Here is a 21,643-nt window from a genome sequence, read left to right as displayed (position 1 = left end):
ATTACCCCTACTGGGCATCCCCAAGGTGAAGACCAGGCATCCCATCGCGGTGGGGCCATAGTGGAGATTAAGCAAGCTATTGCCCAGACTTGCAGAGTGTGAACCCACAATTTGAGTAGGCACCGGGGCGAGAATTATCAAGTCTGTGGACATTTTGAGCTCAAGGCCCTGCCGCGTCAGGGATTGAACCCTGGTCCCGGGTCTGACCTCTGCATCAGGGACTGTCTCCTCTAACCGGTGAGCCACACTCTCCATGCTTCAGGTTCCATTGGTGTTGCGTGGGAACACCCACAGCAAACACCCATGGAACGCCCTTTTCATGGAGTGTTCTGCGTGAAAGGGCACATATTTACAAGGCCATAAAAAAAGCCACGTAAAGTGGCTTTATGTGGCCTTGTAAATATGCTGTGGCACATTGCGCCACCGGAACAGCTTTACTACCATTAGTGCACCGAGTACAGTGGGCACTTGGACCCAGAAGGGTGAGGGGCTCACTTTACGACAATTCTGTCAGTCTTTGTGATTTAAACTGGTGATAGGAACGACTATTTTCTTTGTCTACATTTGGAACCATAGCACACTTAAGATCATTGGCTAGGGATTCTTTGCGATGGGGTATGATGGCATACGGTACATGGGGGAAGGTTTTTGCAGTAAGTATGGTAGTTAGCCAAAGGCTTCAATGGTGACAGAGGGGCTTGGGGAGGTGGTAAAATCAAACTGAGTGTCTGACTGATTGCCCAGTGGTCTGATGGGCAATTTAAAAGACTAAGCTAAGGCTCCCCCTTCTCTCAGAACATGTGAGAGGAACCCCCATTATTATCATTTTATTTTTCACTATGGGGCTAGTTTAGGGCAGGCCTGGGGTCACAGGGGGAAGAGTGGTGGCACACTCTAAGTGCGCATGACAGTTTGGCCGGCCGGCCAGCCACACAGTCATGTGCACTTTGCATGTTTCCCACCAGCCTGCATTACACAGCCTGGTGAGGAACATGCCCAGGCTCCCATTCCCTTTCTGAGTGGAGAACTACACCGCTCAGACCAATCAAAACGCTGCATTGCAGCATTGTGGTTGGATCAGGGGAGGGAGCCTGTGTGCTTCCTGCTTCCTCGGAAGCTGAGGAGAAGGTGGAGTGAGAAGGGGTTGAAGATGAGGAGAGACGGCAGTCGACAAAGGGTACGTTTTCTTTTTTGTCCCTTTTCCCCCACGCCTCACCCTGCAACCCCTATCCCCTAACACCACAACACATGTACACAATCAACTGGGTTTTACCATCTCTACCCTGGCAGAACTACAGGGAGCTGTCATTGTATTAAACTTGTACTCTCTGCTGAACAGGGGAATCCTTTAAACTCACTAGTACTGGCAGATATTTATATCAATCCCAGTCCAGAGAAAAAAAGGTCTGTAACACATTCTCTCATTGACGCACTGCAAGACTTAAGACAGGATCACCTAAATTCTACATGGCTATTAGCTGGCGCTTTTAATGCAGATCTGCTAAAGCTGAAGTATGATCACGAGTGGCTGGAAGTGGAGGGAAATTATGGAACATTCCACCCTTAATCTCCCCTTCCTGCACAAGATGTTTAAACCGTGTTACTGAACTGTCCACAAGCTTACACATGATGGGTTTGCACTCCCTGAATGGCAGGTAGTGCTGCATACATACATACATACATCTCGATAAAGGTTGGCAACACTTGATTAATTATTGCTCATGAATCACAACTTTTACAAGATTGAGGAATTTGAAATCAACAACTTATTAAGTGATCATGTAATATTGTCATGCTCTTTGCATTTGATGTCCTTCTCCTGCCTTAAATAAGGTAACTCAGCTAGGAGAGCAAGCAGGCTTAGAACCAATCAAACAAATGAGGTGGGACAATCATTTAGAATTTCCGACTACAAACATTCTTGAATCATTTCTATCGCCTACTGCAAATATGTCCTTTTCCATAACTGAATCCTATAACTGAATCCTGGTCAGAGTTCACTAACGGTCTACTAAATTGTTTAGTAAAACTGCAACCTCAGCAAGGTCTGCTCTGCTAACACGCTTTGTATATCTCTTAAAAGAGAGCTCAATAGACGTATAAGGGTTGAGTGCAAGGACCCAATGAACACGACTCAGAGAGAAGAGATCAAATCAGTGTGCAAGAGCTAGACACCTTTATGAGAAAAGACAGCATGACTTGGACACACAATGGCTTGCAGTCTTCTCAGAAATAAAAACAAGGAACTCCAAGGATTTCTGGCTAATAGTATACAAGGCAATACATCACCGCCCGCCACAATGTTTAATATACTGGATGCGACCGCCATGGTGGGGGTCTCATCCTAATAGGCAAAGAGGGACCGCTGCACCTCTTGCGGTCAGTCCCGTTTACCGTTACGAAGGAGGGCGGACATCACCCGTCATCGTAATGGGCCCCTAAGATCTTAATTTTCGTAATTAGGAAAATCAAAATAGGAGTTTGGTTCATAAACTCAAAGAAGATAGAAAGAATACCAAGCATTAAGTACCTAGGACTTTGGATCAATGAACGTGGCCTTCCAACTCAGCACATTGAGGCTCTAGCAACAAACAGCACATTCTTCAAACTCTTTCTGGCACAGATTTGCCTGCAATCTGCAAAGTGATCGAAATCAAACTGATGCCCACAATAACATTAGGAGAATTTGTTTATTTAAACCATTTCACAAGTTGGCTTAAATAGGCCCAATGTCAGTGTTAAAGGTACTTATTCCAGCTACCGACTGGTACTGTATAAGCACTGATTCGCCTAGAGTTTAATCTGGTATGCCAAAACTATGCCCTGTCCGCTAGTTTTCGAACCATGTGCTCCAAATTTGCAACAGCTGAACAGAGATCGATAAAAAGACTCTTGTGGGGAAATTATTATTTCGTTATGTATAAACGTAGGGGTCGATTACGATGGCGGTGAATCCGCCTCCTCCGGGCCGGCGGAAGCCACCGCTGGTCTGGAGGATGCGGATTCACCGCCTTGGTTTGGGAAAACACCACCCACCACATTACGATGGCGGTGGGATCAGCAGCGGACAGCAGGTCCGTCCGCCGCTGATCCGCGGGGTGTGGACCTCAATGTAGTGGCTGTGTCTGCAAGACACCGGCAGCCACATTACAATGGGTGCGGGAACATGCTTTTTCGCTGTGGCTTTTCCGCCGTGGAAAAGCATGTGGACCTTTGCTTCTGCGGGCCCCCAGGGTGTTGGGGGGGGTGGGGGGTGCACATGGGGGGTACCTATGGTACCCCCCTGCAGTTGCATGCACAATGCGGCAGGCACCGCTCGCCAGCCTGGCGGAGGCAATCTGCCCGATATCATAATGGACCCCTTAGTGTTTTGAATTCTGTCTGAATAGTACCTTTTCTTAGCTTTTTTGATAGCCGACTTATATAATCTGTTAATTTTCTGTAGGTGAAGTTTGTCTTGTTTGACGTTTGTTTTGAGCCAAGTACGTTGCAGCTTTCTAATTTGTTGTTTAATATCTTTTATTTCTATGCCTATGTTTCTCCAAGGCGCTTTTTTTTCCTTTGTTCTGTTGTGTGGTTTTGAGTGGTATCAGGATGTCAAAATCTTCCTGTAGCCACTCATATAGATTCTGAACAGAATTTATGGTTTCCAGATTTATACTGGATGTTAGTTGTGTTTCCAAGTGTTCCAAATTGAGTTTGTTCCACGGCCAATAGGTGGATGGATGTAAGGTAGTTTTAGGTGAGTCACTTAGTGTTGTTTTATGTTGGAAAGCAAGCAAGTGGTGGTCTGACCATGTGACTGGAGTTATAGTTTGAAATGTAACTAGAACAGCATTAGCAAAAATGACATCTAGGATATGTCCAGCGGTGTGTGTTGGATTGTGGACAATCTGATGCAGGTTCAATGTGTCTAGGCCGGTGATTATTGTTTTTGGATGGGTCATATTGGTTTTTATCAAACCAAATGTTAAGGTCACCCAGAACGCATAGGTTGGAGTGTATTGTTATCAGGTTTGAAACTGTGTCTAGAAGTGCGTCTGGGTATATTGCCTTGCTAGGTGGAGGTCTGTAAAGGAGCAGGAAGTTACAGGTGGAAGACGGTGTAGGATTGCATGTTGTTAGAAGAGCCTCACAATTCTTTGTGGAAATGTTGTCAACTTTAGTGATATGTATTGTTTGCCTGAATACAACAGCTAGACCACCTCCTTTTTTGGCACCATTTGTGACTGGTCAACATCTAAGGGCGACAACCCTGGAGGGACGTCAAAGTAAACTCTATGGGGGTCATTAGGATGTCTGCCCCCCATCCTTTTGGGGTTTGGGACCGCCGGCCGCCATTGGTGCGGGGGTCTCGTCGCAGACATCAGGATGCACCTGCCACACTGGCAGGTGCATCCTGCATTCCTGACAATGTGGCAGGCGGTGCTCTCAGCACCGCCTGCCGCAATGCCAGGAAGGCATGTCGTGTACTTCCAAGCACAACGTGGCCGGCACAGTGTGGTGCCTGACATGTTGGACGTGGAACTGCACACCCCACCCCCCAGAATCCAATGGCAAAAACTGCATGCCTTTCCATGGCGGGCACAACCCTGCATCTATGCTAATATGGATGGCGGAGTCTCCCAGACACCGCCATCATGTTAGCTGCTGCGTCTTTCCGTCCGCCGGGGTCCCCCCTGCCATGGTAATGTGGCGGGGGGGAATGCAGAGCAGGCGGTGGTTTTTAGTGGGCGGATCGCTACCACCATAAGGGCGTTGGCGATCCGCCCACTAACCTAATGGAGCCTTAAGTATATGAAGTCAGGTTAGTATGATGTGGTGGTTCAAGGGCTGAAGGGCTTTGGATTCTCTCCTAAATAATAAAACAAATCTACGTTGTAAATGTTAAAGATATGCATCCTGAAAACAGATTCAAAGTAATTTAAATTAGTCAAGAAAATGCCCTCAATTGAATCTGCCATATTATGTAAATGAAATAACTTCCCAAAATGTAGGAGAAAACTGCCCCTGAATGAAATGCTCAGCACAATGTTTCCCTAATATGAAGCACCATGAATACCACCCACTTCGAAACATGTATATATGTATGAGTAGGTATCTGTAGAGCACGGTCCTAGCCAGAGAGCAACGAAAAGGACAGGAACACGGAGCGAGGATTCTAGATAATCTCCGACTCCCTGGGGCTCCTATGCAGCCTACTGGTAGAGAAGTGAATCAAGAATGCCCATTGTCGGGGCGTGGCTTAGCGCCCGACGCGGATGGCGGCTCTGATGTGAGCGCTCCGAGTCAGCCGAGGGATTCACCCTCTTCCACCTGTACTGGTCGGCCCATAAGTGAAGTTCTTCACGACGGAATATGCTGGGAGCATTTTGAATCCAACGGGGGCACGTTTCAGGGTATTTGCAGCAATTACGAGCGGCCGCGGCTTTCTGTCAGCCGCGACCGCCATCTTGTCTCTCCTTCGCGCATCTGACGCGCTAATTCCCTCAGACGATGCTGCTTCTCCTTGCTGCTCCAGGCCTACGCAAACGCTCATGGTGAGCTTATTTTTCGGTATTTCAGTATGCCAGTGCTTCGACCCTGACTGCATTATCTCACATAAGCATTCTGTGTGAAAATTTCGATTTAAGCAGCCATTTCGTCTTTTCTGCTGATTCCAACATGCTGCTCCCATTTCTTATTGCTGCCAGTGCCTCTTTATGACTGTGTGCTTTTTCTGGATTGCCCTCTTATGCCACAAGGCTGGAATTCACCTGTTGGACTGTTTCTCTTTCTTTTTTATTTAAACACATGTGGGCATTCTACTTTTCAACATATGGATATTCTGCGCTCTGCTTTCTGGCATAGAGGCTTCCAAACTCATGCAAGTGGATGCTCCTGTTTGTCTTTATGCGCACCTCTGTAGCTCCAAAGTGACTGTGAAGAACTTTTCTCCGGACCTCTCTGTTTTTACGCACTTCTGGTGCTTAACCCTCCTCCACTCCTCTATTGACTTTTGTAGGCAGAGAATATTCTAGGTTCTAGTCTCTCTACTTTTTTTTTTCTTCTTTTTGTTGGTGGCTTCGTCATATGGAGAGAGGCGCAATTGGTCGCATTTCCAAAACTCCACGACGTGTTTTCATCAAAAACTCCAAAGTCTTCTCTGCACTTGCGCATCTGGAAGCGTCTAAAGAACTTGCCATCCACATGTCGCAATTCAATACAGAACGCCCTGTTCAGACATCAGGGAAAGCTACGTCAAAACGTCTCAAAAAAGACCCTCCATCACCGTCAGGCTCAACTTCAGCTGTATCTATGGAGCTACTATTGGAGGAGATACGCGCTCTTCGACCTTTTATGGAGGAAACCAATTCTAAATTGCAGGTCTTAACTGACAACTGGTCACAGATGGATGCGAGAGTGACGACTGTGGAACACTCCATATCTTCTCTTCAGGAATCTTCCTCTAAGGTAACGAACATGCAGTCGCAGATTTCCTCTCTCCAGAAGCAGGTCGAGGAGCTAGAGAATCGTAATCGGCGCAACAACCTTCGCGTCTACGGCCTGGCGGAGAATTGTGAGGGGACTGACCCCGTTGCTTTCTTTAAATCTTTCCTGCCTAAGCTCCTTCATCTACCTGAGGGAACCACGCGTAATATCCAACGAGCACACAGGTTGGGCCGCTTCTCTTCATCTTCCTCTGCTTCTTCTAAACCACGAGGTGTCATCATGTACTTTCTGGAATACACCGATCTTCTCAAAGTTTTATCGGCAGCCCGTGCTTCTCCTCGCCTCACATGGTCAGGATCTACACTCTTCTTTGCGCAGGATTACGCTAGAGCCACAGCCAACCGCCGAAAAGCTTTCTTGGAAATGCGACCGGAGCTCCGATCCATTGGCGCCAGATATGGCCTTTTCCATCCTTGCCTTTTTAGAGTCACCCATAACAACAAAACAATGACATACGAGGATCCTGTTCGTCTTCGGAGCTTCCTTAATTCCTGCCAAGCATCTGAAATGGACCTTTCCAGCTCATCATCAGCTTTCCCTCCATGACTTTCATAATTCCCTATTTTGGTTTAATCACTAGTTCGCATAGTTTGTGTTGACTTTGCATATGTCTGTTCTCATCATGTTATTCCTATCCTTTGCCTATTTGAATCCCTTCCCTTTATATTTGATCCCTCCTAGTTCCATAATATGTTCGTTTCTTTCCCACTTATTTCAGCATCTCGTTTCTACCACTAAACCTAGTATTGCTGTCTTCTCCTCAACTCTTTTGTTTCTTTTTTTTCTTTCACAGGCCTCACAGTCTACAGTATGTCCTTCCCTTGGTTTGATGGTTCGTTTACATCGGTTGTACCGCCTCCCCCAGTGGGCGCTCACCCCTCAGTTTTCTCTTTCCGTCTCCCCTACCCCGTGATCGCCCTTTCTCAGCTCCACCCTTCATAAGTATGTTTTCCTTCCTTCCTTTGTTTTCCAGCATTCCCTTTATGTCTTTGTTCTTGTTCCTATCTTTAGTTCTTCCTTGTTCAAAGGTGTCTTCTCTTCTTTTTTCTCCTCCACTTCTATATCGTTACCTATTTCATATCTTTCTCCTTTGCATCTGCAGTACTCTATCTTATTTCTTCATTCATTTAATTCTCACTACCACTTTTCCAATTCACATATTTGCTTTTCCTTTTTATTCTTTCCTCTTTTTCTTCTCTATTTTTCTTTTCTCTGATCCTTTCCTTGCTGCTTGTTATATGCTCTCGACCTTGTTCCTTTTTTTATTGAACCCTTTTTCTTCATCTCTTCTTATTTCCTTCTGGTATATTCCTTCTCTGTTCTTTCTCACTCTTCTACCACTCTTCTTACTCATTCACTTGTACTTCCTTCCTGCTATTGTTCAACTTCTTGTTCTCCTATCTCTTTCTGATGTTTATATTCCTTTCACTTATTTTACTATTTTGGGCATTTATTATTCTCTTTTTTTCATTGATGCTTTCTCATTCATTTTTATGATATGTCGTTAAAAATAGTTACATGGAATGTTAAGGGCGTTAATTCTGCTATCAAGCGACAGAGAATTTTATCACATCTTGCACGCTTAAATGTTGATATTGCTTTTTTGCAAGAAACTCATTTATCTGCTGAAGAATCTGTTAAGTTGAAAAGAAGTTGGGTGGGTGATGTTTATTACTCTCCAGGGGATGGCAGGCGTAATGGAGTCGCCATTTTATGTCAAAAAAATCTCTCTCACTCCTTGCTCAGTCAAGAATCAAATGATATTGGTCGCTGGACATTTGTTAAGCTTTCTATTAAGAATGTTCCAATTTCCCTTTTGAATGTCTATGCCCCCACTGCCGGCGATCCTACTTTCTGGTATACCTTTTCCCAGCATATCACCATACTTATTGATAGTAACTTTATCCTAGCGGGAGATTGCAACCAACCCCTCGACCCCTTTTTGGACAGGCACTCCAAGGCTCATTTTGTTCCTAACAAGTCACATAAACTTTTCTCTCAGGCTATCTCGCAACATAAACTCACTGATGCCTGGCGTCTTTGTAATCCAGTGTTGCAGGAATTCACTTTTTATTCTCCCTGTCATCATTCCCAATCTCGAATTGATTACATTTTTGTTTCTCATGATATTGCCCAAACCCTTACTCATGCAGAGATAGGACCGATACTACATTCAGATCATGCCCTCACTTTAGTTCAACTTGACATCCTCCCTAATTCAGTTGGACCCAAGCGATGGCGTTTTAATAATTCCCTTCTTTTGGACCCCAAATTCACTGCATCCTTTACTGAATTCTCTGATGAATTTTTTTCAATCAACGATACTCCCTCCATCCCTAAGCACACCATTTGGGATGCCTTCAAGGCTGCTGCAAGGGATTTTATTATTGGCTTTGTGGCAAAAAAGAGGAGAGCTGCTCGCAATTTTAAAGCTACTCTCCTCCATGACATTAAGAAATTGGAGCATTCTTATTTTACCTCCCATTCGCAGGACAGCTTAACAGCCTTGATTAATGTCAAAATGAAATTTAACAAAAAGTCTACAGATGATGCGTCTTTATATCTATTGAAATCGAGTGCAAAGTTTTATGGGGGTAAAAATAAGGCTGGGAAGATTCTTGCTAATTATTTGAAAGTAAAGCACAACAAATTGAATATCGAATCCATCTATGACACACACTCTTTTCTCAAACATAAAGATACAGATATTCTTGCTGAATTTTCTGCCTTTTACAAAACCCTATATTCTTCCGAAACCCAACCCTCCCCTCAATCCCTGGACCGTTTTTTCTCCAATATTCAAAAACCGGCTCACTTCCCGCTTGACCTCTCCCATTTAGAGCTCAATATCTCTCAGCGAGAGTTACTTGCGGCGCTTCAGAATCTCCAAAAAGATAAAGCTTCAGGGCCAGATGGCTTTACTGTTGAATTTTTCCTTCACTTCTCAAAACTTCTCGTTCCTAAACTACACTCCCTCATTGATACTTTCCTTACCCTGGGTTCTTCCTCAGGCTCTTTCTCTGATGCACATATCTGCCTCATACCCAAGGAAGGAAAAGATGCCCAACATTGTAAGAATTATAGGCCAATCTCCTTGGTTAACATTGATTATAAAATATTTGCGAAATCTCTTGCAGCACGTCTCGATCTTCTTCTCCCGGATCTTCTGGGTGAGGAACAATCAGGCTTTGTCAAGGGACGCTTTATCACCGACAACACTAGACTGTTATTTAATGTCTTATCTAAGTCCCGTCATTTGCCTCATTCCCTTGCAGCCATTGCCCTTGATGCTGAAAAGGCATTTGATAGAGTTGAATGGACCTATCTTTTTTACACCCTTCATTGGTTTGGTTTTGGCCCTAAATTTATTTCCCTGATCTCCTTACTTTACTCCAATCCTCGTGCAGCTGACTGTGCTAATGGTCAATTCTCTTCTTTTTTTGATTTGGGAAGGGGTGTTCGTCAAGGCTGCCCATTATCACCTTTCCTTTTTAATTTAGCCTTGGAACCCTTTTTATCCAAACTTCGCCAGAACCCTACAATTCAAGGTTTTCAAATAGCAGATTCCCAAGTCATGTTAGCCGCATATGCGGATGACATCCTTCTTTTTGTTTCTAACCCTACTGATTCTATCCCCGCCTTTCTTGCTGAAGTGCATGATTATTCCCAAATATCTGGCTACAAACTCAATAATGATAAATGTGAGATCCTACCTTTAACGAAATTTACCTTTAAACCCCATTTTATTGCCTCCAACTTCACATGGAAATCTTCCCATATTAAATATCTTGGCTTGCATATCACACCTACCATCCCAGATACTATTTCCCTTTGTTTATCCAAATGTACCCAAAAATTAATGGATCTAACGTCTAAGTGGCATCCTCTTTACCTGTCCTGGTGGGGCCGCCTTGACACTATTAAAATGATGTTATCTCCCATAGTCCTCTATACCATTTCCAATATTCCTGTATCCATTCCTTCCAAATTCTTCAAAAAAATCAACTCCATGCTGATGTCCTTCCTTTGGAATAAGAAAAAGCCTAGAATGTCTCTTGCTTGACTGACTCGTCCTAAGACAGAGGGTGGAGTCAACTTTCCAAACTTTCCTGCTTACCATAAGGCATTCCTACTACGTCAAGCTTCTTTCTGGTTGCAAGATCCAAGCACCCCCTGTCCTCTGTGGGCTAAATTTGAACGTCTTCTTCTTTCTCCTTTTTCCTTTGCTGAATATCTTTCCTTCTCCCGTAAACCTTCTTCTATTTCCAGTCCCATTCATAAGTTTACTACCAAACTGCTCCTATCTTCTTCCCACTCCCCTCCCACGACCATTGCTGATTTCCTTTCTTCCACCATTTGGCATAACAACACACTACTTATTCGTAACAAACCTTTCTTTTGGAAAGCATGGCATCACAGGGGACTGATATGGATCTTTCAACTCTTTTCTCAATCCTCTTTCTTGTCCTTCACCACTCTCCGTTCCCTCTATGACTTACCAACTTCCTTCACTCGTAACTATCATTTACTTAGGGAGGCTGTACTGGCAACTTATAATTAGCTTTCTCAGCTACATCCATCTCCTGCTTCTCCCACTCCCGTCTCTTTACTTCATTCATTTTTACGTAAGACTCCAAAGGCCTCCTCTATTTATAAATACCTTCATACTATTCACTCTCCTAGGCCTAAATCTAAAGTCGAGGAATGTTGGGAATATGACCTTTCCACGTCCTGGCCAATTTCACTATGAAACAAGTTTGGGTTAAGATCCGTAAATCCTCAAGAGCGGCAACCCTGACACAGTCCCTGTTTTTTATTTACCATAGACTCCTCTATACACCTTTTGACCTCCATAAGCGCTTCCCAAACACTCCTCATACATGCTGGTCTTGCTCATCCCCACATGCAACTTTGTTTAATATGTTGTTCCTCTGTTCATGCTTTCTGGTTACAGGTCTGGGCTCAAATTAACTTGATTTTTCACACATGTATCCCTTTTTCAAGCATAAACATTTTCTTGGGTAGCCTCTGCCCTTGTTGGGAAAATGTTGAACTAAAGCCTCAGATTATTGACTTACTACTGGCTACGGCATTTCAACAGATAACGGTAAACTGGAAGGACTCCTCTAATATTTCCTTTAAGGCGTGGTGGTTTAATGTTTGCCATAACCACAGACTTGACACTGCTTTTGTTTTTCCAGCTCTCACATGGCCGCAAAGCGTTTGGACTTATGGCTCCCTGTCACGCTTTACTTGGACACTTGTGCTAACTGTTCGTTCCGTCCACGGCCCTCACAACAAGAAGTTCCAAAACCTCCTTAAATGCTCACTGCATTCCATTTTTCTTTCTCTCATTGTACCATTTTTGCTTTTCTTTCAGGTTTTTTATTGCTTTTATAATTATTGTTCATTTTCTTTTACCTTTCTTCATTCCAGTGCCCAGGTTTTTCCTTTTTTCTTCTTGATAGTACTTGCAATCTTATGTTTGGCTTATTTATCATAATTCTCAATGTGTTATATTCTTTTGTACTTTGTATTGACACCTTGCTTTTCTCATATTAACATCAAATAAAACTTTCTTGAACTTAAAAAGAATGCCCATTGTCTCCCATGACCACAGACACTGTAATCCTCCACTTACTCTATCCACTTTATGCTTTCGCCATTCTCTTTGTCAGTGTATTCGCCATCTGAACATGCCTGGCAGTAATATCTGTACTGTATGGTGCCTGTTAAGGGAATGAACAAAACGGGAGAGATTTAAGCACACACCAGCAATTTCAAACAGAAAACACAATAAGCTTAGTCTCACACTAATAGGTGGGATGCCTGGCAATTCCTATTTTTATGACTAGCCACTCTTTCGACCTTCTCATCCTTTTGTAATTTATGCTGTAAAAATACTTTTGCAAAACCTTCAAGTTCAGCTTTCACATTGCTGTAAGACGGGACTTTCTACTTTGATAAGTAGTGACCTCCATTTATGATATGCCTAGCCAGAGACGAGAGAGGGACCCCACACCTGATAAAAAGCGAATCACTGGAGTCCCCCATGACTATGCAATTGGAGATGAGATCCACTTTTGTTTCAACTCGTTTCTTGAGTATATTACATCGTTTTGCATGGTGAGTAGAAAGTGGATGAAGAAATGCATGTTGGTCATTGGATCTGTCTGGCACACTCATAATCACAATGAATTGAAAGTGCTATTTTGGAACATAACCCTGATTATTTGAAATAAAAGCTTGGGATAATTGGTTCTCTTTTTTTTACTATGAACTTGTATGAATGAATTGGAAACGCAGGAAAGAAGAACGAGACAACTCTTTTTCAAGATGTTTCACTCTACAGAGTTACATGTATAAGGACTCGGGATGGTACCACATTAAGAGCTATGATGTTCACTGCTCGGTTCCTAGGTCAATTCAATTCAATCAGCTTTATTCGATTAAAAGAAATAATCATAAAAGCAAAATACATTTTTGGACACTAAATATGCATACATTAGCTTATAGAATTCATGTAATAGAAGTGCAAATCAGATCCAATAAAATTTAAAAAGTGATTATACCATGATTGACTTTCTGCATTTTAAAACAGACTTTAAAAATGTTAACATTGAAACGGTCAGCTGTTCTTCTCCTAGTATTTGTAAAAACAGAAAAGCAGGACAACATTGTCTTAAGCCCCTATTTTTTAAAATTGGCAAAATCCACCTACGTTTATTATGAGAGTAAAATTTGCAAAAGAACAGAACATGAATAGTTGATTGAAAGGACGCATTGTCACATGGGCATTTACACAACTCCTTTGACCAATTATTTGGGGCAGGAAAAGTAATGAACCTATGCCCAATCTCAAACGGGTCAACAGAAATCTGCTGTGTTCTCTTGTGAACATACTTAAGTAAGGCTGGAGTCTATCATTTGCCACTATAAACTGATGCACTTGTACCAAAACTTTTTGGTATTCTATGCATCTTCTCTTATTATCCAGATAATGTAGACAGCTAATCTTGTGATTTTTTCTATTCACATCTAATAGACTAAGGGGCTCCGAAAAATATTCAGAGTGGCCAAGGGTACCAACGAAATTTTTAATGTATTGTAGCCAGCTGATGTTCTGCCCCCCATACACTTTAGCACAGTCCATGAGTATATGTCTGTTAAGCTCCAGCGAGTCTGAGGTCCAAATCTTATGCCACTGGAGTACAGGCTGGATTTTACAAATGTCGGTAATATAAGACAGGCCCAATTCAGTGTGGCAGATAAAGGTATAAGTGCTATCCGGGACAATCAATAAAAATCTTAAAAACCTGTTCTCAATACATTGGAGTAAATTGACGTTCTCATAACCCCTAGATACCTGCCCCATAAGTGGATATTGAAATGCATTTTGCCTTATAAATCTGTAGTAGGACCTCTGGATCCTGTTTCCCCAGCTTGCTACTAAAATTTAAAAGTGCAGCTACCGCTTTAGAAAACAGTAGCCTCCTGGTCCTAATAGCCTGGGTCCATGTCCCCCTCTTATGAAAAAGTATACCCAGGTACGGAAAGGTGTTGCAACAATCAATACGCTTCTTACCTATTGAAATGGGTCTAAAGTTTATATTCCCTGTCCCACATTTCATCACAAAGGTTTTGGAGATATTAACTTTTATTCCCAGTTTGGCCATGTAATCAGAAAAACAGCCACCTAACTCTGCATCCCTACCGGGGTGTTTGACATAGGGACAGCATCATCAGCATACGTTAATGTAGGTATAGGTCTCTTACCTCCTCACCCTAAAGTGATTGGTGCATTCCCCTCCCTCGTCATAGCGAATCCTAGCGTTTGCCCCCGCATATAGTTGTCTCAAAAATAAAACTATCAAACTTTCCACCCCCAAGTTAGTTAAAATTCTCCAAAGTTCATCGTGAATTACAGAATCAAACGCTGCAGTTAAATCTACAAACGTTAAATACAACCTTCCCCTTTTGACTTTAGTGTATTTACCAATCATCATATTCAAATGTAACCCCTGATCAATTGTGCCTATGCCTTTGCAAAAGCCATACTGTAGATCACTAAGAATTGAATTACCTTCCGCCCAGTCTTGTAGCCTTAGTAACAGGACTCTGCAGATAATCTTAATTGTTGAATCGAGTAAAGATATCGGCCTATAGCAGGCTGGGTCCGACCTTTCCCCTTTTTTAAAAATGGGGACCAGGGTTGATTCAAACCAGGAGGATAAAGGGCTGATTGCACTGCAAGCATTTAAAACTTGAATTAAAAGAGGACCCCACAATAAAATGTTATGTTTAAAAAGAACAACTGGGATGCCTTCCGGACCGGGTGCCTTACCTCCCAGGCTTGATTGGATGGCTAGATAACCTCACTCCGCTCAAATTTCAGATAGATTCATATCCTCTGGAGATTGTGCAATAACCAGATTAGCTACGGGCTCTATCTCTACCCTTGATGTGTGATCTGAGTTACTATATTATTTTTCAAAACTCTACAACCACTCTGCCTCGCTAATGGCTATCTCAATCGTAGCCCTGCCTTTCGCCATCAAAAAATGCGCATTGACCGCCTTCCAGAATGCGAAGGAGTCCTTTAGCTTTGATGCTGTCTGTAAGTCCTGCCACGCTTCATTTTTAATGGTTGTTTTCCTTAGCTTTAATGCCGCGTTCTACTCTCTACGCGCAAGCCAAACATCCTCCACAACTCTAAGCTCTAAATGTAGTATTTTCTTTAGCTTGGGAAGGGCCTTAGAACATGTTGCATCAAACCAACCAGGCTTAGGTTTATTAGGTTTACTAATTTTCATAGACAATTCGTGCTAAATGTACTTTGAGATTGTCTGGAACCCACTAATAATATCTTTATTCATTCTGTTTGCATCTAAACATGTCTTGACCGCCTCTTTGCAATTGATAATGACCTTCCCTGTGAAAGTGTAAGGGTTCAACTTGTCCCATTTTCGGGCATATCCATTTTGCCTAGATACATTAAGGTTCCCAATAGATACAGATGTTTGATCAATTATGTTTCTCTTAGACCTAATGGATATGCTCAATTAGAAAATGGTCACTCACCAATATATCCTGTGTGACAAAATCCTTAGCTCTAGTAGCAACGCCCCCCGTACGTACGACGAAGTATGATTCGTACCAGGAGCAGGACTCCGTACGAATCGTAAAAAGACCGTATGACTCGAATCTCCGAACGAATCTCCCTCGGAACCCGCTGTACGCAACATATGTATAGTTCGCAGCTGCTTTCCGACCTGGCAAGTACGATTCGTGTCGGGTACGCACCGTACGACCCTTTTTCTACTAGAGCTGAAAACAGCCGTAAAAGCAGAGTTCGCCCCAAAACAAGTACGGAGCGCCACCCCCGGGTACGGTGCGTACACCCCATGATAGCAGGGGTACGGTGCGTACCCCTGCGATCACGGGGTGTACGCACCGTACCCCGCGATCTCGGGGTGTACGCACCGTACCCCATGTTCGCTGGGTGTACAGTGCGTACACCCTGCGAGAGCGGGGTACGGTGCGTACACCCAAGATTGCAGGGGTATGCACCGTACCCCTGCTATCATGGGGTGTACGCACCGTACCCCGCGATCTCGGGGTGTACGCACCGTACCCCATGTTCGCTGGGTGTACAGTGCATACACCCTGCGAGAGCGGGGTACGGTGCGTACACCCAAGATTGCAGGGGTATGCACCGTACCCCTGCTATCATGGGGTGTACGCACCGTACCCCGCGATCTCGGGGTGTACGCACCGTACCCCATGTTCGCTGGGTGTACAGTGCGTACACCCTGCGAGAGCGGGGTACGGTGCGTACACCCAAGATTGCAGGGGTATGCACCGTACCCCTGCTATCATGGGGTGTACGCACCGTACGGTGTGTAAGTGATTTGTGCTTTTCCGTACGAATCGCCCTTACCTGACGTGGACCGTACAAAACGCGTCCTCATACCCCGGTCCGGATCGTACTCGTCAGGTGGTATGGCATGTGTACGAGCCGTACGGTTCACTGTTTCAGCCTTGCTATACTTACGGATCGCAACAATTTGGATGGATTGACGGAATACGGATCGGACTACGCAAATCGGACCGACGGGTACGAATCGTACGGCGATGGCTCCGGATGAAAATCGTACGGACATTTTTTACCAGAAATGGAATCAGCCCCATAGTGTCCTGTCTATATTGAGTATGATCTATTACCTTTGCTTTTAGCCCGGCCACGTTCCAGAAACATAACTGATGACAATTCCTCCTATCATCTCTCTTTAGGACTGTAGGCACGCCTGTGTTATTTATCAGTGGAGTTGGTTGTAGGGACTGTTCATTCGATAGTCTAGTAAGTATTTCCATATTAGTGGGACTGAAATGTCCCACTCCCTCGACAACATTTTCATTATAACTGTAAATCTGCCCAATACTAGCCCTATTTGAATCTTCTATGGTATTATCGGGCTGGGGTTCAAAAGACCTTTCAGGGCTAAAGGTGATAGGAATAGACAAAAAGGCATGGTTCGTAGAAATATATGTGGTCAGTCAATCTACCTCTTCTAAATTATCGAGAGCCTCAAACCTATTGTGAACCTGGACATTATACTGTTGTTTACGATTTACTGGATGGGGGGCTGTATGTATCATTGAATGGAAATCACATGTTGGTTGGTAAAAATAGCCCATTGGGAGAATGTTAATGCTGACTTGTGATATGGCCTGATCGCCACCCCTAGACAAAATCATTTGCTCAAACCGAGGGTTGGCAAGACAGAGCTATTTAACAGGCCCACGTCATCAGAAGACTCAGTTCGCTTGGCCATTAATGACACCAAAGCGTCTAACTTAGTGGCAATGGTGGAAACACATTCCCTAATAAACATATATAAAGACTCTAGTGTGAGTTTCAAAGATTCTAATTCACTTTTAATGGAATTTCCACTTTCCACAACCGAAATTCCCTTAGTCCTTTGTTTAGTTTTAGATTGAATCTCTACTTTCTTTGCTAATTTACTAGAGGATTTGTGGCTAGGGAATGACGCCTCAGAGACAGGATCCGTAAGGGGGACAGGTATAGGCTTTGCATTTCTTGGTCATTTATCCAGTGGCTGTAACACGCTTTCCTGTTCACACCCCAAGATATGGTCAGATATATCCAAAATGCAACCATTTGCTTTGCCTGCATTTCTTAATGGGCTAATATGAGAGGTTGGGACAGTGGATAAACGTATAGACGTACCTGCTTCTGTGGATTCTGCCACGTTCTCTCCCTCTGTACTTAATTTCTCTATGTTGATAACTTCCTCCACAGAACAAATTTGTTTTTCTAGGGCCCCAATCGCCCCTGTCAGATAATTTAACAAAGTCTGCCTGGGGGCTTCCACCCTACTTGTTTTGGATATGCTTTGAGCATTCCTTTTCCCCATTTCGAACAAATTAAATGAGGCACTGCACAAGTAAATTTCAAGACACGGAAGTCAGTGAACTCTCTTATACAAGTCACACCCCCTTCCCAAACAAGGCTGCTCAGAACTTACAGCTTCTGAACTTTAATAATCCTAGGTTTCACTGAGTTAAGGTTCATAGAAACAGTCTTAGCCGCCCCACGCACGTAGATCCAGTATGGAAATGATTTTAGCAATTTTTTACTGAACCAGAGGGCCAAGAGATATTGCCCAGCCCGGCCTCTTCCGGTCTTGCGTGACCGGCTCTGTGTTCTTGTAACATCCTCCAGGGAGCGTCTGTAAAGTGCTACAGTGCTCTCAGGGTTCAGGGTCCAGGAAAAAGTGCAGTGTGCCAAAGTGTAGCAGAGCGTAACAGAACGGTCTCCTGCCAGATACATTGAATGTCAAATCATAACATAATTACAGATAAACATTCTTTGTCACTTATGTTTGACAATGAAGTAAGGGAGAGTCGATGTTTTGACCCCTAAACTGAACCGCTGACTTTGTGCATTAGGGGTGGGGTCTTCATCAGGACCGAGGTGAAAGTAGGGAAGTGGGCACCAGTAAAATCAGAGAGATCTCTTCTGGCTGCGAGATAAAAAGCTGGGCTCAGTGGGCTCTCAGACTTCTTCCATGATATTCGTGGTGAGCGGAATTAAAGAAAGGCCCAGGTTGATCAGTAACCTGTAGCTGACGGCTGCTGGCAGGAACAGTGAACACAGCTAACACCTAGGTCAACTCTGCATCGTCCAATAGACAACTGTCATGTAGTTCCTATAAAAGCATACAGGGTCTGTGCGTTCCAACAGCATACACTGTAGGATTGGTGTCAGACTGATTCTGAACACCCCCACCGGATAAGTTGGCCCGCTGTACCAGCTATCTCACAGTGCCACTAGAATCTCCTCTTTCCAAGGAGAGAATAGTTTTTGGCAACCATCGAACATTGCTTTCATGCTATCCAGACTTAGGTCCTTGAGACTCCAGTTCGTGTTTTGCAGTCAGCCGGTGATCAGAGGTGTGGTGTGGTGAGCAGAGTTGAGCGAGGAAGCGGCAGCGGCAGCGGCAGCGGCTCCACAGTACATCCACAGTACCTCTATACATCTACTCCTTCGTTCTGCGGTCGAGACAAAGCAGCCTGCTCCTCCGTTTTGCCCCCCGCTCTGCGGTCAGCCAGCCAGTGGTGTCGTGCGGTGGAGTCAAGTGTGGATCACGGACCGCGGAGCCCTCGGCTCGGCAGCAGCGGAGTTGAGCGTGGGGTTGAGCGCGGAGTTGAGCGGAGTCGAGCGGAGAGGGAAAGCGGGAAAAACCACCCCTCTGCTCCTCCGCACCTCTGCTCCTCCGTCGACATCGACGTTAAAAATCCATCACTAATCCCACGGCTGTGGGGGGGAGGAGAGCCGGAGTGTCGTGCAAAGAAGGGACAGAAGGCAGCAGGCAGAAAGGTGAGAGACACAGACTGTGAGGCGCTGGGGGAAGATCTGCCCCTTCTGTCCTTCCGCCTTTAGGAAATTGGAAAACTGGGGAAATTGGGGGAGACTGGAGGGAGACCCACGAAAGAGACCCACACAAAACCACAGAAGACCCACAAAAAGGCTATGAGAAGGGGCGGAGCCCAGAGATACCAACAGGGGAGATACCAATAGGGGCCAGGCCAAGGGGCTGGGGAGTACAGTCCCCCCCGGGACATCCACCAACCACGCCCTATCTCTCATCTCTCAGGAGGGAAAATCCTCAGCCAGGGAAACCAGCCATTTCAGGTAAAATCAGATAAAATCAACAAGGCTCAGATAAATCTGAAACAAACTGAACAAATAGAAAAGCAGCTAACTGGATAACCTGGATAAACACCTATATCTACAAAGGAACAAAGGAACAAAGAGTCACCACTAGCTGTCACTAACTTCAATAATTCAATAATTACCACTAAAAACATGAAAACCAATAAATCAAACAAATCAAATAACCAAGGAACAACCAAGGAAAACTTGCGTCAAAGCACACTAGAACAAAAACTACGCAAGCTATTTAAAGCAACCTACCATCGGCAAGTGTGCAATTCAGCCATACAAAAAACTCACAAGCACATATAAGTCCTGCAACAAGTCATCGCAAAATCACAAAACGCATATCCAGTACAATCAAGCAATCACAACTTTCCCGGTCGCGAATCAGAAGACCCAAAAGACCCATAAGAACAGTGCCAAAACACATTATGAGGTCAGGAAAAATCAGGAAAGTAATAGCCAGTGTCCCGGCTAAATGGCGTGGGGCCAACAAGCGCAAACTTATAAACAATACAGACAACTTGCTGACGGAACAAGAAGAGCCCCTACTACTAGACCCGATGCCAGAAAGGACCGAAAGGACTGGCTTAGACACCAGTAAAACAGAAATGAAGGGCCTTCTACCGAAAATGTACTCTATTTTTTCATTTCTGAAAGAACCTGGCTCTTTCCTAAGCACCTCAAATAGCAATCTCATGGGCCTGCCCTCGCCAATGGAGACTGAAGGGTGCTGTCAAAGCACCAACACAGAAAGCGTGGAAGACAAAAAATTTGGAAAAATTTGGAATTCGTACACCCCCAAAGAAAGTAGAGCACAAACGTAAAGACTCGACAATGGCGACAGCAGGGTTGACGAGACGACCACATACACTAGCAACGAAAAGATTTACCCCCTTGAGCCAAACATTGTAATACAGACAAATGTGCAGCCACTTGCCATAGCAACAGGGGCCGAGAATAGCAGCAATGAGACCAACAGTGATAGTAAAACAGACCCACCAAGAACCGGTGAGCCAAAAACTCCAACTCTGTCAGCTATGGAGCCTTCAAAGGAGCTGGAACAAATAAACAAAATAAAACCCAACTCAGGAGGCAACACCAGCACCGTGAAGGTGGCTCCGGCCACAGATCGGGACCAGGACATAGCCCTGGGGATTCAGCTAGACCAAAATCACGTTCACATGGGGTGGGGCAGAGAGTCAGAAAAAACGTTGGAAGGAGAGCAAATAGAAGCAATCGAACCCACAGAAAAAAACGGAATGCCTGGCCCAATCCAGGCACATGATCAACCAGATGCCTTTAACATAGAAGATAACTCCCAGCTAACAACAGAAGAGTGGGAGAGGTTGGTAGCCTCATATTCACCATCTATCAGTCAGGCCGACGGCACTACAGCAGATAATAAACGAGTCTCTGAGATGATCCCACCAACTGAAGAACATCCAAAAAGTGCTGAAGTCCTATGGTCATCTTTGCTAAACACGCTTCAATTATCAATAAAGGCCATGCAGTATCACTCGGAAAAAATGGACATCCAACTATCCCTCTTAAATTTCTTGGCCATACATGTAGCCAAAATTGACAACAAGCTGGCAGATATGAATGACATGATAAAGAGGGTGCAAGCGGAAACTAAAATAGAGCAGCCGAGTTGCGCCTGCTATTCAATTGTAGATAAACTCACAACAATCCCTCAACTCCTGGGAGGCGTCCTGGCAGATCTAAAACAGACAACGGAAAATACAACCATAATCAACTCAGATCTTGGGAAAGAGGTCCCTAAACAACACCTCAGACATCCTAGAGAACAGTCAGACATTGCAAACTCACAGAACTCACCAACTGCGCCCAACAGCCAAAGAGGAGAGATCGGGCCAAAAAGCCCAATCGGCCCGGAAGTCAGTA

The 21,643-nt window shown here is 44.3% G+C and overlaps 1 protein-coding gene across 2 annotated transcripts in view; it reads right to left on the bottom strand.

Moving 5' to 3' along the window:
* The window catches only part of TNFRSF18 (TNF receptor superfamily member 18), a 156,345-nt gene that overhangs the window by 40,250 nt on the left and 94,452 nt on the right, over positions 1-21,643 (bottom strand). For both annotated transcript variants that reach the window (XM_086952020.1, XM_086952021.1), the window contains exon 3: positions 12,134-12,221. In XM_086952020.1, the coding sequence (XP_086808146.1) occupies positions 12,134-12,221 (88 nt within the window). The remainder of the gene's footprint in view (positions 1-12,133; positions 12,222-21,643) is intronic.

The sequence above is a fragment of the Lissotriton vulgaris genome, unplaced genomic scaffold (genome assembly GCF_964263255.1).
Source record: "Lissotriton vulgaris unplaced genomic scaffold, aLisVul1.2 SCAFFOLD_1368, whole genome shotgun sequence".
Taxonomy (NCBI): Eukaryota; Metazoa; Chordata; class Amphibia; order Caudata; family Salamandridae; genus Lissotriton; species Lissotriton vulgaris.
This window is presented reverse-complemented; position numbering and strand designations above follow the sequence as displayed.